This window comes from Aphidius gifuensis, linkage group LG6 (genome assembly GCF_014905175.1).
Source record: "Aphidius gifuensis isolate YNYX2018 linkage group LG6, ASM1490517v1, whole genome shotgun sequence".
Classification (NCBI taxonomy): domain Eukaryota; kingdom Metazoa; phylum Arthropoda; class Insecta; order Hymenoptera; family Braconidae; genus Aphidius; species Aphidius gifuensis.
Genome location: NC_057793.1, coordinates 4,705,883 through 4,719,685, shown reverse-complemented (window position 1 = coordinate 4,719,685; position 13,803 = coordinate 4,705,883). Strand labels below are relative to the sequence as shown.

Genomic DNA, 13,803 nt, shown 5'->3' with positions numbered 1-13,803 from the left:
GTGGTGGTGGGTCCAACCACTTGGTCTTTCGACGTCAACCACTCACATATTACAACGTCCCTGTTCATGTATGTATTTCAACAATATATATATTCAATATTATAAGTCTGTATGTATTTGGATATACTGTCATGTGTATAATATGTCTAGCATCTAGACACCAACACACATACACTGTGAAGCAAGCACCAGTATCTGTCGAGTACAGTGTAACATGTTAGCAAACGAGAGGTTGGAAATAAAAAAAAATTAAATGAAAAAAATGGCAAGGAAAAAAGACACGACGAGACTCTTGATTGTGATTTACCACAAAGAGGTCGACAAGGGGTTGGAGGATGCGTTTGATCTCGTAATTGAGTCGTTTCTATGGCCGATATTTCCTCGCCACGAATGGAAGCGATTTACTCCCTTTATTTTTTTTTTTTATTTTTATATATCTCAGATTTTTTTTTTTTCATTTTATTTTTTTCTTAATCTCATATAGACATGAAAATGTTAGATATCCACTACACGTACACAAACAATCAAATAAACTCAACGACATTACGGGCTTTTTGCCCGACACGCCTTACGTTTGAGACAAATTTTCTTGCATGCAACTAATACCATTACAAAAATATGTATAGGTTCATGTTGGTGAGGTATGTTTTCTTGGTGCCTAAGATATATATATATAGGGATCGCAATTACACGGCCCATGGACTCTGACAATATGCCCTAAATTCTCGCAGGTTTCAACTGTTTTTTTTTTTTTTTTATATATTATTTTTATTCTTTCTCTTTATTTTCATTTTTTTTTTATTTTATCTCTTTTTTTATTTTCCTAACGATTTTTTTTTTTTTTTATTTGACCTTTTCCCATGTGGTCATGGTGCAAAAATGAAGCGAATCGAACTTGAAAAAAAAAATAAAAACAAAGAGGGTTCTCTCTGTGTATAACTGTAGTATACATGAAGAGTTGGAGAAAAAATAAAAAAATAATCCACGTCGATCTAGCCAGGGGATAAAGGATCGTCAATTTGGGTTCGATCCTTTTCTCTGTTTTTCTACTTTTCTTTTTTTGATTTTTTTGCTATATGTTTTTTTTTTTGCCCATTCGATTGCAATATGCTCCGTGTGCGACGAGTTTAGCCTGGGGACCTATCGCGTGCATAGATCCCTGGCGTCTATCGTGTGCAAATGCGACTTGGTCGTTAACCCAACTCTCTCTCTTGCTTACTCATCTCACAAACTCATCTCCTATCTATACATCCGTATGATTTTTCCCATTGGTTTCATATACATATATGCATACATATACAAACGCACCCAAAAACGAAACATTTCCCAAAGCGATCAGTATTACGAATATCAAACGCCCTATCCAATTCAAAAATAAAAATAACATTTCACACGAAACGGAAAAAAAGCATTTCGAAATAATAAAAAAAAAAAATAAATAAAATGATCTCTGTCAGTTGTACAAATGTGTATTTGTATTTTTTGGAGAATCGCTATCAGAGAGAACAAACGAAACAAGAAACCCAAAAAAAAAAAAAAAAAAAAACATAAAAGAGATAATAATAATAAAAAAATAAAAAAACCAAATAAATAAATAATAATTTTCAACGAAAAATAAATAAAAATGATGGGGTTTGGTTTCCGGCCTCGTTTTTGGTTACATCCGGCGTATACCAGAGGGAATTCCGTATTGATTTGCAATTTGGCAAATTGATAACTGCAGCAGATGGGCACCCTATATTGATTGGTAGTCGAAAAATTTCAACAGGGTTAAAAAAAAAAATTGAAAATTAAAAAAAAAAAAATTTGAAACTAATGAATTTTTATTCTTTTCAGTATTATTTTTATCATTATTATTTTTTATTCTACATTTCAATATTTTCCCGGTTTCTCATTTATGCTAAGAAACGCGCGTTTCAATTGAAATTATGAATTTTATCAAAAAAAAAAAAAGCTGCGCGCATATACAGAGTAAAATGAGTGAATGCTTTTGAGGGACAACGACGATGGCAGGACGAAGAAATATAAAAGAGGAAAAAAAAAAAAATAGAGCAAGAAGATTTTGCTAAGAATTCACTGGCTGCTTTAGTCGGTTATTCAAGAGGGGCGTGTATGCGACAGTGGCGCTTCTATATGCTTTTACACTTTTTTTTATCTCTCTTTCTTTATCTTTCTTTTCCTCTTTCACTTCTTTACCACTATAAACTACCCTTTTTTATATTTTTTTATTATTTTCTGTTGCCATTACATCGAAGCTTTCTGAACGTTCGATCTTCTGGATCCTTCCTCTCTGCTTTCATCCCCTTTTTTTTTTACCTCAGTTACTCCTCTCATACTCAAAACCACCCACTGTGATACCTTATATCTCTTGCCCATCGTGCATATAACCCGGGGAGCTCTCAAATAAAGAAAAATGATAACGACCAGGGGAACAGGGGATAATGAAGATTCGAGACTTTGGCGACGACGTTGAAAATGACTACGTCGATCGTATCCCATATTCTACTTCTACTCCCTGATGTAGCGTTTTTCTTTTCTATACTATTTTGATTATTATTATTCGTTTTTTTTTATCGTCTTCGTTTGGTTTCTCTACTCTTTTTTTTTTTTTATTATTTTCTATTTTCTATATTCTATCCAACGTGCGGCTTTTGCGAACAGAATTTCCGGCGAGATTACCGGGCTACAATCTTTTTTTTTTTTTTTTTGCTTTGATATTTTCCTTCGTTGATGTCGATTCTTGTTTGCTCAACTGAAATAATAATAAATTCATAATAAATAATAAAATTTATATTCAAATTTATATTATTCATATATTTATTTTTATTATTCATCATGAAATATTTTCATTATTTCTTATTAACTTAAAAATCTAATAAAATAATAAAGTTCAAAAATTAAATGATGAAAAATATGCATATTAAGTTAGATAAACAAGTTAAAAAAAACAGTGTGACTATCATTTCCCATAAAATTTATTTATATTTACGTTTTTTTTTTTTTTTATATTATTTTTTTCAATTTGCTGAGCTTCAATTTATCAAGCATCATACTAGTATACATGTCCAGTTTCAGAATAAATAACGTAACGTCAACAGCAAGTGATAGTATCAATGACACTCGGGACTTGATAAAATAATTAATGAAACTCGTCTAGATGAAATCGGCAAACGTAATAAAAGCCATGGATACTCTGTTGGGACATGCATGTTTATATATAGATATATATAAAAGAGGGTGAGACGAACAAAAAAAAAAAACAAAATAGAAAAAAATAATAATAGTGAATAACATAGATAGAGTGTGTGAGTGTCAGCAATCGTTGCCTGATATTGCGTTGGGTGTGAATGCGATGGCCCTCCGGCACGGTAGCCCAGTTGTATCCGAGCTCATCTCTTCTCATTTATTTAATGGTCCAACATCTATACCCATGTATTTTTTATAAATAAAAAAAAACAAATTATATAAATATTTTTAAGATAAAAAAAACAATATAAAATTCAAAGTAATCAATAATAAAAATTTAAACATCTTTCACTTTAATCTTGCTCATATATTATTATTATTTTTTTTCATTTTATTATTCATATTAATATTATCTTTTCATTTAAATCCCATCTAGGATGATAAAAAAAAAATAAAACTACCCATCTACCTTTGAAAAATAAAGTGCTGCGTTTGCGTGAGAACGACAGTTTTTACTGCAAATTGAAGTGGATTATAGAACTAGCTTAGATCGTTATAATTCGTCTTGAGGGGTGAATATAAAAAAAAAATAAGAAGTTGGTAAGGATGGTAAGCAAGGGTGGATAAGTAGAGAGAGAGAGAGAGAGAGAGATGAGTAAAAAAAGATGATAGAAAAAGAGACAAAAGCAAAAAAAAGTAAAATAAAAATGAATCTTCAGTGTCATTGCACGAGTGGAGTATAGACATTGATAGTGGGTTAGAAAACGTATCCAAGTGGAAGTAATGATAATCCTCGGCAATTCCCCCTTGCCAATGCGACCAAATTCTCTCATTGGAGGTACACATTGGTTGGAAGAGTGATCGTCGAATATTTCACAAGGGTGTGAGACCGAGAGAGTATCAAAAGCAAAAAAAAAAAGCTTAGAAAACGTTATGACACTAGAATTGGAGTTGGATGTTGAGGATCATTGGATGCTGGAATATGCACTTGTCGACATACTATTACGCTGTATTTTATCTATATCTGTATATAACTGTTATATATGTCAACCATTAAACTCTTCAATTTTCGATTTTCCTTCCACAATCCTCTTAACTTGAGTTTCTTCATTTATTTTTCTTCTATCTCACATCAACACCCCATTTCAACAAAAATTTTATCTCTATATATTTCTCTGATTTTCTAATGTCTATGCGAGTCGTTGACAATGATTCTCTTGATGTTTCTCATCGATCCCAGTGAATACTCTGGAATTCGTTTTGACATGAATAAATGAGATAATAAGCATCAGTGATATAAGATTTGAGAGAAATCTTTCATGAAAATTTGCGTGAATTCACACGAGTAATTTGTGGGTAACATTTCCCAAGAGATATTTATGCATAAGTTGCAGATGAAAAAAATAAAAAAAATAAAAAAATCTCCTAGCAGAGTGTAGCACAGAGGTTATGTAAGAAAAGAGTTTTAATGTAAAAGGGCTTCAGCTTGAAAAAAAGGTGAAATAAATTTGAAAAAAAAGCACTTTTGGCTTGAGTTTTTGAGGCCAACTTATAAAAGAATTTTAAATATTTTTTTTTTGTACTTTATATATACGTTTATTTTATTGTTTTATGCTATTATCTATTTTTTCTCTGTCTTTTTATTTAGTCTATATTTTTTTTCCTTTGCTCTTTCGTATATATTTACTTTTTTATTTTACGATTCAGATATTGAGAAGATTTTTGTGTAAAGGCGAGTCAAAACTATGGCAAAAGTAGGCAATGAAAGTAGAGAGAACTGTGTGGTCCATGAAATCAAGTATTTTTGAAAATAAAAAAAAATAAATAAAAAACTTTTCAAGCAAATCGTAACTTTCTTCGTTACCCTTCTTTTCCCTCGACATCAACATTATTCTCGTATAATAATAAGAAGTCTCTTGGAGGAATAACTTTTACGTTTGGACACGAGTCTTCTCTTATCGTCCATGAAAATATATGCACTACTCTTTTTGTATTTTTTTTTTATCTAGTATTTTAGTCTTTTACCTCTCCTTTTTCTTTACATAATTTTATTTCTCTCTCTCTTTTTTTCCTATTTTTTTTTATTATTTTTATATATATATATATAGATAGCTACAATGTCGATTGAAAGAGTCGCGCTGTGTTAGTTTTATCAAATTGAAATAACTTTTTTCACATCTTTTTTATATTCATGTTATATTTTTTTTTTATTTTATATATTCTTTATAAAAATATTCTTTCGTCTCTGATATTTTAAAAATTTTTATTCAATTATTATTTATTTATTTTTATACTTGAATAATTTTTTAACAAACTCTTTGCTTGATAAGTGTTTGTCCTACTCATTTTCTTTTTTAAATTTTATAACATCGTCTGTTTTCTTAGCACACGGAAGTTGTGGTAAATGCACACGCAAAAAGGTCGTACTTTAGTTGAACTCAACCAGGGTAAGATGAACCGAGAATGCAGATATTCTGTTTCTTCATCCGCGTAGTCTTTCTTTGAGGTCGTTTGATAATGACTATTTTCATGTTTTTTATTTTATATTTTTTATTTCTTTACTCTCAGTGTCTTGTTCTTGTTTAAATTTTACATTTTATTTATTTTTATGTTCACATTGATGGGTGTGCATGTGTGCAATGCATACTCATTCATTTTTAACTGACAAATCAAGCTTTGCACAATCCTAGACGATAGTAAAACCTCTGACTACCAAGAGAATCACGTAATTTTCTGCTTTTCTAGGGAAGTCAGGGCGGCACAGGTTGGACACACGACCTCATAGCCTTCACTCTTTTTTTTTTTTTTTTCATTTTTATTATTTCCTTTTACAGCCTCTTTACCGCCCATGTGTCTTTTCTACTGAACAAGTCGAATTGAAATTCTCACGTCGCGCATTTACGATATTTCATTCTCTCTGCTATAGTTGTGAAAAAATAATATATAAAAAAAAAGGAATAATAATTTTTTCAAATAATAATAATAAAATAAATTGTAGCCTGAGTAAAAATGAAAAGTGTTTTATATAATGCATGATATAATATAAAAAATTTTTCGCACGTTTCGTTTTCTTTTGGCGTACCACACAGTGATAAATACACGAAGGCTATTTGAAATGAATAAACGAAAGATAAAGAGAATGATTAAAATAAAAAATATAAATAAAAGAGATATCATAATTATTCAATTTTTTTTTATAAAACTAAACTCATTTTACAAAGGCAAAAGATATGCATTTAAATTATTATTTTTATTCGATTTAATATTTCTTTTTTGCATTGTTATATATTATTATTAATCTTTTCCTTTTTTTTTTTTTTGTTAATTATTTTCATATATATTTTTTTAAAACTCAGTTCCAGCGTTGCTCGTATATACCTGTGACACTTTAATTATTGCGTTGTATAAATCTTGTGAAGGAGAAAAAAGAGTCTGCATATAGGTACACGAGAGCGTGATAGTGAAAAGCTTTTTTTAACAGTGGCTGCTGATTAATATCGTGATACCCCTCGCGGGTTATCTTCTAACGAGGCGATGAGAAGTTGAGAGAAAATGCAATGAAAAAAAATAGCAGCAAAAAAAGAAATATAAATATAAAAATTATATTAAATGAAGTTAAAGAAATCTGATAAGAAAGTAAGTAGAAAAAAAATAAAATGATGGACGGATGTTTCTTTGTTTTTTTTCTTTGAAAAGCTTTTATAATTTAAGTGATTTTTTGTTTGTGAAAATCGAAGATGTTTATATTTTAAATGATTGAAGAGATTATAAAAAATCAAACAAGCAAAAGAAAATATATAGACACAAGTATATTGTTGAAATTTTAAATTTGAAAATTATAACCTTGGATAAAATGCAAATTTCAAAGCGGCGGTTAGATCTCGTCAGCGTTCTTGGGGTGAAAATTGAGCGTAACCTCGTACATATTATCTCGTTGCACATAGAGTCGATTACCAAGGGTAAAGAAAATTAGAAATTCTTATGCTAACGTATATGTATTTTCACTATTACATTGACGCACTGAAAAACCGTGATTTGTATTATGAATATAAAATGACTTGATGGTTTTTTAATGTTTGTAATTTGAAGAAAAAAGCAAGCTTATTAAGCAAATTTGTATGATGAAAATTTATATTTTATTCATTCGTTTTTATTTTTTTTTTTTTACAAAATAATTGTTTATGAAAAAAAAAAAAAAGAAATTCAATTCGTTTAATAAAATGTAATAGATTGGCAAAACAAATGGAATTAAATTAATTGAATGAAAAAAATGTAGTGAATAAAAATAAATTAAACTGTTTTTTTACATTTTTTTTTCTTTTATATCAATTGAATTTTTTTTTCAAATCAATACTGATGATTTGTAAAGAATAAAATTGAATATGCAGTGAATTTTTTGTTGGATATATTTATTTAAAATTCAAGCACACTATCAATTTTTCAATTCACCTTTAAAAGACTCGATGAATAAGAAAAATTTTCACCACAAAAATGCAACAGAAGCCAATGTTGAATGATAGAGAAATTTTTTGATCTAGATAAAAACTTGGAGATACAAGTGATACTTCAAAAACAGTAAATCGAGTCACCCTGAGGGTCTGAACTTTAACAAAACTGCCGTTAGTCATATTGATGGATAAATAAAATTTTCAAAGGGTCGATATCTTGAAAACAAATGTTCCAATCTTCTTGGGGAAAATATCTTATTAAACCAGTGACACTTGGTGCTTTGATACAAAATTTTATATAAAAAAAAAAAAAAAGAAATAAAATGTATTAACTGTCACGGTCATCTTATGACAAATTGTAAAACCTCATTCTTATATTTTTTAACTTTATTTTTATCACAAGGTTTTTTTTTTTTTTTTTCAAGAAAACTTGAGAAAACTTTTAAAAAAAATTTCTACACAAAATGATTTTTCATTTTCAATAAAATTATATAACCTATATTTATTGTATTTAAAATTGCAGTATAAAATCGTTTCTTATTCTTTTTTATTTTTTTTTATTTTCTTCATCAATAAGAACACTTGATTGTTTTTATTTTATCGGTTTTTCTTATTCAGTTGTAAAGCTTAACCAAGCTCCACAAAGGCAACTATATATAAGTAACAGCGATTCTTATGAGGCTTCTTTTTAACGGTTCGCTTTTTGATTTCTATAGTTATAACATCTTAGAATGCTATTTGAAATACACAGTTATACTTGAGATATATATATATACATAGAATATCGAGTACAGCCAAAGATTCCAACTGCGTTCATTGGGGTTGGACTTGTTCGCGAGAATACGAGTGAAACTAAACTTTTCCCCTTTCCTTCTAACAAACTCCAAAAAGGCTTCAAAGTTCTTACCGTATAGCTCGAATAAGAGGGTAGAAAGAGAAATCGAAATACACGGCTAGGTTTTAGTGGAGTGTGCCACGGGAGAAAATTCCAAAGAGGATAAAGCCAAAAGTTTCTCAATTCAAACCACCTCTCTACAAAAGCATATATATTCTACTTTTTTTGCTTTTTTTTTTCATAAATTTTTATACTTATTCGTTGTATATTTGATTTTTCAAAAATTTAACTTGTTTACCAATGGAAAAACAAGTAAAATCCATCAACTCAAATAAATTAAAAAAAAAAAATAAATAAAATAAATAAATGTACTTATAAATATATGAGTAAATAAATAAATAACAAGAATAATGTATTTATCTTTCATGTAGAGACATCAGAATATACCAGACTTGTAATTTACAAGAAAAAAAAAAATAAATATCAATGTCTCTTGGTATTATTATTTCTATATTGTTTAATCTGAGATTATGCTAGGGATGATATTTATATATGTATATTCAGCTCAACTATGATCCTCTCAGTATAAAGGATTCTTACCAGTTGCAACAGCAAGAATAAGAAGCAATAGATCAAGGGATCGCGAGTTCCGGCGTCTCGCGGTGCTTTTCATGGTTCTATGTTTTATCCAAGTGCAACTATATACACACACTGTGATTTTAACCGTCGTAACGGGTTATAATATATGCCGAATCACAGGATCATAGTTTTTTTAACATACAGCACATAGATAATCACTAGCCACCCACTCACTGGGGGCCCCCTCACACACTTTATTTTATTCACAAACACGCACTTAACTACTTGGGTCTTGTTTCTCCCTGAACTCAAACAAATCGCTGTTATTAATATTCAATTTCCTCAATTTAATTTTTTCTTTTTTTTTTTTTTTTTATTCCTTTTTATTTATCATATATTTTACATATGTCAGTTTAAACTATCTATAATAAATAATAGAAGAAAAAATTGTAATAGATTTTTTTCTTCTTTTTTTTTTTTTTTTTTTTTTTTGTAACAAATACAATAAAAAAAAAAAAAAATATTCACTCACAGTTTATTTAACTTCACTTGATAAACTTGCTTTTTTTGCTTTAATTTAATTTTTTCATTATTATCCATTCAACTAAAAAGTTTGTGATGTTGTGAAGGAAAAAATAAAAACAAAGTTTTTAATAAACTCGTTTTTTTTTTTTTTTTTTTTGTTAAACAATTAAAATAATTTTTTTCAATTATTTATTTATTTATGCAAATTTATTAAAAGTATTTTAAAAAAAATGAAATTTAATCTTTCATAATTTGTTTATTTTTTGTTTATTTTTTTTTTGTGTTTATGAGATATATATATTTGTAATCCCACGGAGCTTACACCCGTGCTTTTTGCGTTGACTTTAAATTATGAAAAAAAAATATATATAAATGTTACCAAGTTTGGCACGACGTTCGAGACACTACTGAATACCCGCCGTAAACGGCCAAGAGCTTGCACTGCGTCGACTCATTGCCGGTCTGACGAGGCGGAGGGACACATATTTTGGCGCCGACGCCGGATTACCCAGAATGCAATATATATAACTGAAATAATATATATAACATATATATGTATTTTATATTGAACAATACATATATGTGTATTTATATATTGATGATATACATATATGCATTTCCGATGGATGAGAGAATGCGCTGGCCATTGGGCCATTCATGGTGATTGATTGGAGCCGGAACTTTGCGACTGATTGAATATTTTTTTTTATATTTTTATTTTCAATATGAACCGATAAAGATATATGTATATATATATAATATATTTTGAAGTGGAAAATATGGTATATGGAATTTTATATTGAGGATAAACAACATGGAATATGATGGAGGTGTGTCAGGGATCGTAGATAAAATTCAAGAGGTATTGGACGTGGACGAGGTGATTTTCCAGAGGGTACTTGATATTTGGGATACAAGAAATACGATCAAGTATATGATTATCGTATATCAATGTGTGTACATATATTTTCTAAATGTATTGGAGTGAAATGTAAGTCAGCCATTGGTTGTTTTGAGGGTTGAAAATGGACACGAGAACCTTGAGAGAAAACCAAATACAAGCTCTCATGATACCACAGAATCGAAGGTTTTTTTTATATGCCAACCTTCTTGCTCAATCCACATATTTACAGATGATCTTGTAGGCCCACCACAACGATACTCACTAGTGTCAAGATCGCTTCAAATTCAATCTCGCGTCAATAACAAGATGCACTCTAGATAAAATTGAGTTAGATCATTTTCCTCTTTTCCTTGCATCCAATCAGTATATACAACTATTCAATAGATTTTTTTTATTCCTTTTTCTATTTATATATTTTTCCTTGACATTTATTTATTCATTTTCTTTTTTTTTTTTATTCTATCTTGAAAAGTATTGAACGGAACTGTCGTTTGCCAGTTGTTAAAAAATTACCTCAACCGATTGATTTAAACGAGTTGAACTGTTTTATTGTTAATATCAATTTTTATTTTTTATTCAATTATACTTGTGTCATATTGACAAGCATTTATAATAAGTATAAAAAATAACTGAAAAAGTCAGAAATAGTAATGTACAATTTTCTATTATGAATTGTTGGAAATTTTTATTAAGAAAAATATAAAAAATTAAAGTTTAAGAAAATCTAGATGGATTGAATTTGTATTACACATTGTAAATGACCACTTACAAATTCAATGCATGATGCATATTTCAAACCTCTAAAATAGTGGCACACCACAATAAGCATGAACCAATATAGTGAAAGTTATAGGTTAATATCTTAATATTAAGTTAGCAGAACTTTTTTAATAATCAACTTATTTCAATGAATTTTCGATCAAAATTATGTGATTTTTATGTGTTTTTATTCTACGTTTAAATTCATTTTTTTTGAGGATTACTTATTATTGAAATAATTTTTTTTCTTACAATGTTCAACAATCAACTTATTCTAATAAATCTTCGACTAAAATTATGTGATTTTCATGTGTTTTTTATTCTACGTTTGAATGAATTTTTTTTTTTCAATCAATTTTTATTTAAATCATTTTTTTTTCTTCTTAAAATGTTTTGCTATTAACTAAAACCACATTTACGAGTATCGAAAAGTTATATTATTTTTATTAATTTTAGTATTATAATAAACAAAGAAATTTAAGTTATAATATAAAAAACAAAACATTATAATATATATAAATAATAAATTTTTAAATTTCGGCAAACAGTAGCAGAGCTGGTGAAATTTTCTTTTTGTTTGAAATTTTTTTTTCTTTTACCGATAATCCGTCATACTCATACCACTGATTTTGTCGTAATGCAACAGCTGAGTAGTGCCCAATTTCTTTTTCGGTATGACTCCGACGAACTACTGGTCCTCTGTATGTAATAAATCAAATCAGAGGCATTTTTATCAAACTTATTGGCTTTGTAAAGTATAATGGAAGTTCTTTAATCGGAACGTCTGCTATTTCTATGCCATTCGTAAATATTTCTACCATGAACATGTTGCCTGAAACATATTATTATACATAGATCAAATTACACATCATACGTTAAAGATATAAACATTGCATGAAAATATAATTAAATTATGATTATATTACCAATTACTCTATTTATCAATATCCCAGAAGCATGACAAGTTTCGTTATGCGTTTTTGTACTTTCGTTCATAAAAAGACTTTCTATATTTTTTTCAAAATTAAGAAAATTTTGAGCCCAATTGCATCGAGATCCGATGATTATTGAAAAAGTTGTGCTAGCTTAATATTTGAATTTTTAAAAAAAATATAGAAAAAATGTAAAAAATAAAAAAAAAATTCTCTTTCAAATTTATTTCTTCACACATAAAAAACACATAATTCGCACAAAATTTTGAGCCCAATTGCATCGAGATCCGATGATTATTGAGAAAGTTGTGCTAGCTTAATATTTGAATTTTTAAAAAAAATATAGAAAAAATGTAAAAAATAAAAAAAAAATTTTCTTTCAAATTTATTTCTTCACACATAAAAAACACATAATTCGCACAAAATTTTGAGCCCAATTGCATCGAGATCCGATGATTATTGAAAAAGTTGTGCTAGCTTAATATTTGAATTTTTTAAAAAAATGTAAAAAATAAAAAAAAAATTTTTTTTTAAATTTATTTTTTCGCACAAAAAAAACACATAATTCGCACAAAATTTTAAGCCCAATTGCATCGAGACCCGATAATTATTAAACAAGTTGTGCTAGCTTAATATGTCAATTTTTAAAAAAAATATAGAAAAAATGTAAAAAATAAAAAATTTTAATAAAATTTTACATTTCGCACAAAATTTTAAGCCCAATTGCATCGAGATCCGATGATTATTAAAAAAGTTGTGCTAGCTTAATATCTCAATTTTTAAAAAAAATATAAAAAATATTTAAAAAAATTTTCTTTCATATTTATTTCTTCACACATAGAAAACACATAATTCGCACAGAATTTTGAGCCCAATGGCATCGAGATCCGATGATTATTGAAAAAGTTGTGCTAGCTTAATATTTGAATTTTTTAAAAAAATGTAAAAAATAAAAAAAAAATTTTTTTTTAAATTTATTTTTTCGCACAAAAAAAACACATAATTCGCACAAAATTTTAAGCCCAATTGCATCGAGACCCGATGATTATTAAAAAAGTTGTGCTAGCTTAATATGTCAATTTTTAAAAAAAATATAGAAAAAATGTAAAAAATAAAAAAAAAATTCTCTTTCAAATTTATTCCTTCACACATAAAAAACACATAATTCGCACAAAATTTTGAGCCCAATTGCATCGAGACCCGATGATTATTAAAAAAGTTGTGCTAGCTTAATATGTCAATTTTTAAAAAAAATATAAAAAATATTTAAAAAAATTTTCTTTCAAATTTATTTCTTCACACATAAAAAACACATAATTCGCACAAAATTTTGAGCCCAATTGCATCGAGATCCGATGATTATTGAGAAAGTTGTGCTAGCTTAATATTTGAATTTTTTAAAAAAATGTAAAAAATAAAAAAAAAATTTTTTTTTAAATTTATTTTTTCGCACAAAAAAAAACACATAATTCCCACAAAATTTTGAGCCCAATTGCATTAAAATCCACTGATTATTTAAAAGAAAGCTAGCTTAATTTGAATATTTAAATTTACAAAAAAAATTAAAATAATTTAATTTTTTTTAAAAAAAATTTTCAACATAAAAAACAATAATTACTTTAAGCCCATTTTGCA

The 13,803-nt window shown here is 27.8% G+C and overlaps 1 protein-coding gene across 2 annotated transcripts in view; it reads right to left on the bottom strand.

The window, feature by feature from the left end:
* LOC122858991 overlaps positions 1-9,979 on the bottom strand; it is a 30,159-nt gene extending 20,180 nt beyond the window's left edge. For both annotated transcript variants that reach the window (XM_044162286.1, XM_044162287.1), the window contains exon 1: positions 9,070-9,979. In XM_044162286.1, coding sequence (XP_044018221.1) covers positions 9,070-9,142 — 73 coding nt within the window. In that variant the 5' untranslated portion in view covers positions 9,143-9,979. The remainder of the gene's footprint in view (positions 1-9,069) is intronic.
* Positions 9,980-13,803: the final 3,824 nt, after the last annotated feature.